The sequence below is a fragment of the Phaethon lepturus genome, unplaced genomic scaffold (genome assembly GCF_000687285.1).
Source record: "Phaethon lepturus isolate BGI_N335 unplaced genomic scaffold, ASM68728v1 scaffold6267, whole genome shotgun sequence".
NCBI classification, from domain to species: domain Eukaryota; kingdom Metazoa; phylum Chordata; class Aves; order Phaethontiformes; family Phaethontidae; genus Phaethon; species Phaethon lepturus.
Window position 1 is genome coordinate 24,060 of NW_010551028.1, and position 3,253 is coordinate 27,312.

The 3,253-nt window shown below is 40.2% G+C and overlaps 1 protein-coding gene across 1 annotated transcript in view; it reads left to right on the forward strand.

Moving 5' to 3' along the window:
* METAP1 (methionyl aminopeptidase 1) overlaps positions 1–2,831 on the forward strand; it is a 20,102-nt gene extending 17,271 nt beyond the window's left edge. The window contains exons 11-12 of the mRNA XM_010290722.1: positions 732–797; positions 968–2,831. Of these exons, the coding sequence (XP_010289024.1) occupies positions 732–797; positions 968–1,128 (227 nt within the window). The 3' untranslated portion in view covers positions 1,129–2,831. The remainder of the gene's footprint in view (positions 1–731; positions 798–967) is intronic.
* The last annotated feature ends 422 nt before the right edge of the window (positions 2,832–3,253 follow it).

A 3,253-nucleotide genomic window follows, 5' to 3' on the forward strand; every position in this document is an offset into this window, starting at 1 on the left:
GCTCTTCAAGGTGAAAAAGGGCAGGAGAAAAGGGCTGAAGCCTTGCTTCAGTCAAACTACACTCCCAGAGATGTACTGTGCATCAGTTCATGCACCTTGCCATAAACATTTTCAGTGTATATAATATCAAAAAGCGCCAGTAGTATTGTCCTGGATGCCTTGAAATTCTCTGCCTTTTTATGTTAGCTAAAGAAATACAGCATTATGTGCTAACTTTGACCCCATTACCCAGAGTAATGAGGGGGACAATGTGTCATCCATCAATGGAATCACTGGATTACTTAACAGCCATCATATTTTGACAATTTATTGAAGCTTATGGTTCAGTGGAAACAAATTAAGAGGTTTCAAGCCTTCTCTGAGTATCTTAAGTGCTTATTTTTATTGATTTTTTTTAATGAAGTTTTTCATCATAGAAGTCTGCAGAAATTCCTGTAGTACATTTGTTCAGTGTTTTTTATCGAACTGGGAGTTGAACTCCAGTTGTTGGAGAGAAAGACAGCAGTTAATTTTAAGCTCCTTGAGTAAATATTGCAGTGTTGGAGGAGGGGGGAGAAGGAAAGGACTAAGAGAAACCTCAATGTAGAATTAAAACCAGACAAGTGAACGGGTCATCTCTGAAGGGCTTTTCTGACTTCACAGTAGTCCTGCTGTATTCTTCTAGGACAAGGATGCATTCATTTACTAAAATGGGATCACTTTTTCTAACTTGAGTGTTTATTTTGTTGCAGAAAATAAGGCAGTTGGAGTTATGAAGCCAGGTCATGTATTTACGATTGAACCAATGATCTGTGAAGGTGAGCAATTCAGCAATGGAGTAAAACGGTTACTCTTGTTTACTATTAAGTGGTGATGGAATAGGATGCTGGCTTTATTCTGTATAGTTTAGATAGATTTTTCATTTCTCTTTGGGGAACTGATATCTGTTACTTAAAAACAGTCAAAAAGTCATCATTTATGTTTTTAGGTGGTTGGCAAGATGAAACATGGCCTGATGGTTGGACTGCAGTAACAAGAGATGGAAAACGATCTGCCCAGTTTGAACACACGCTTCTGGTCACCGATGCAGGCTGTGAGATCTTGACCCGGCGGCTGGATAGTATTCGTCCCCATTTCATGTCCCAGTGATAGTCTAGACTGAGCAGGTGGATCTGAACGATACTTTTTTTTTTTTTTCAGTCTCTGTACGATGCAGTTTTTTAAGAGTACAGAATAGAGAGAGTTCATCATTTACTTTGTTCTCAGTGATTGTAGATGAGAGGAATATCTTGAACCTGACCCAATGTCTGGAAAAGCAGAGAATAATGTAAAGAATTTCCTGCTTTCCTCCTACCTACAACACTCATGCTATAGTTTTCTTTTTTCTTCAATTACCTCTTTAGCACCTTTCCTCCAATTAGACCCACAATTGCTTCTGTTGCTGCCATGATATTAGCTAGAAAAGTGTGGGTAACTTTTCCCACTGGGACTTGATATTTTGGGATCCAGGTTTTTTTCACCACTTCAGTGTGCCCTCTCACTCTTGGTATGTGAGTGGCACCTGAGATTTTAAGCATTTCTAGTTCCAAAGACTTGCTCCTGCTTCTGCAGATACTGTTCTAATGGGCTGGGCCTTGTTTGTTTGTCAGTTGAGAAGGGGGCAGAAGAGAGAAAGATATGCATGTTGCCAAGAATAGGCTACCCTTACCTTTAATTCTGTCCCCATCTCTCTGCTGATGGCCTCTGTGGTGATTGCAACTGTAGGTGACACACTGTGTTAATGGCAGGACTTGTTTCTCATGCTGGAGATTTGGTAGTATGGGCTTCCTACAGGGAAAATTAATAAATTCTGTCTTATATGCAGCTCCCAGGAATAAGCTGCTTCTCGGCGAAGCAGTATTTGCAGGCAGCTCCCAAAAGCTTGGTGAAGCTGATGTATCAGACTTATCTAGGTAAAGGAATGAAACGAGAACCAAAAAGATCCCATGATTCATGGGATCCCCGCATGTGTTAACTGCGGGGCATTTTCTAAAGGTACATCCACAGCAGCTGTGGGGGATTGGATTTGCAAGACTTACAGTGACATGAGTATGTATCTCAAAACAAGTCTGAGTGTGAGAAAATGAAACACCTTCAATGCTGTATTCATTTTCTTTTGGTAACTGTCAAACAGGTCATTTTTTCCTCCCTCAGTTATGTGAGTTTCATGCTTTTGGAAAGTCTTAGGGGGGCAGCTATGAAAACAGATCTTTCTTCCTCAGACTGGATATAGAGTGGGCAATGTTAATATATATACCCCTTCATTTTCTGTTCCTGCGTCATGATGAGCTGGAAACTGTCATGTTAAGGAGTGTGGATTGATTAAGCCTCTCTCCCCTTTCTTTTCCCATGCCCACTTCCTTTCCATCATCTTTGATATTTCTGCTGAGGGAATTTATTTTTTCTTCTGAATTGTAATGAAAAATTTTTCAGACCCCGTTGCAGACCTAGTCTTATACCACTGTAATGCAAGAAATAATTAAACCAATGCAGACATTAAATCATACAATCATGGGCATAAAATACACCTTTTACAAGGTGTCTGGTGAATTTGTTGCCATGTTAGACCCAAGCATATGAGGTACTGCATACCCTCAGCCCCCCTTGGCACTGCAGAATTTAGGTGGGGGAAGGGGGTTAGCACTTCATAGAACGGGACTCGTGTGTACTACCAAATATGAAATTTGCCAGAAAATGTCTTCTGTGCCCTGAGTGCCTCAGACCTCTGTTGCTGTAAGAGTATCATTGCGATGTTTTCATTACCTTTATTATTATTTTTAATTATGCAGTAAAGTGACCTGAAATGATGAATATAGAGCGTGTGTGCGTGCGTATGTGTGTGTGCGCGTGTATAGATTTTAACAAAACAGACTGTAGTACTTGAGTGGAATTACCTGTGTTGAATGAGATGTAATGTATTGAGGAGATGACTGTCCTGGAGGTTTGCCCACCATATCATTCACTTGAATGGTTACAACGGTCTTGCCTTTTCTATATGTGTGTGTATGACTGGGGGGGCGGGCTTCATTTTTGGTCTATAAAAATAAAAGTTGCAGCTGCTTTTAACAGAAATAACTTCTTTTTTTTTTTTTTGATGCAAAACTAGACAGGGCATTTTCAATTATATCCAGGTTTGCTTGCACTAGTACAAGGCCTACTGGTACATGCATGCAACCAGTTAAAAATCACCCTTAAACCTGCAAATGTGCCACTTGAATACCTCTTTGTTGTTGCA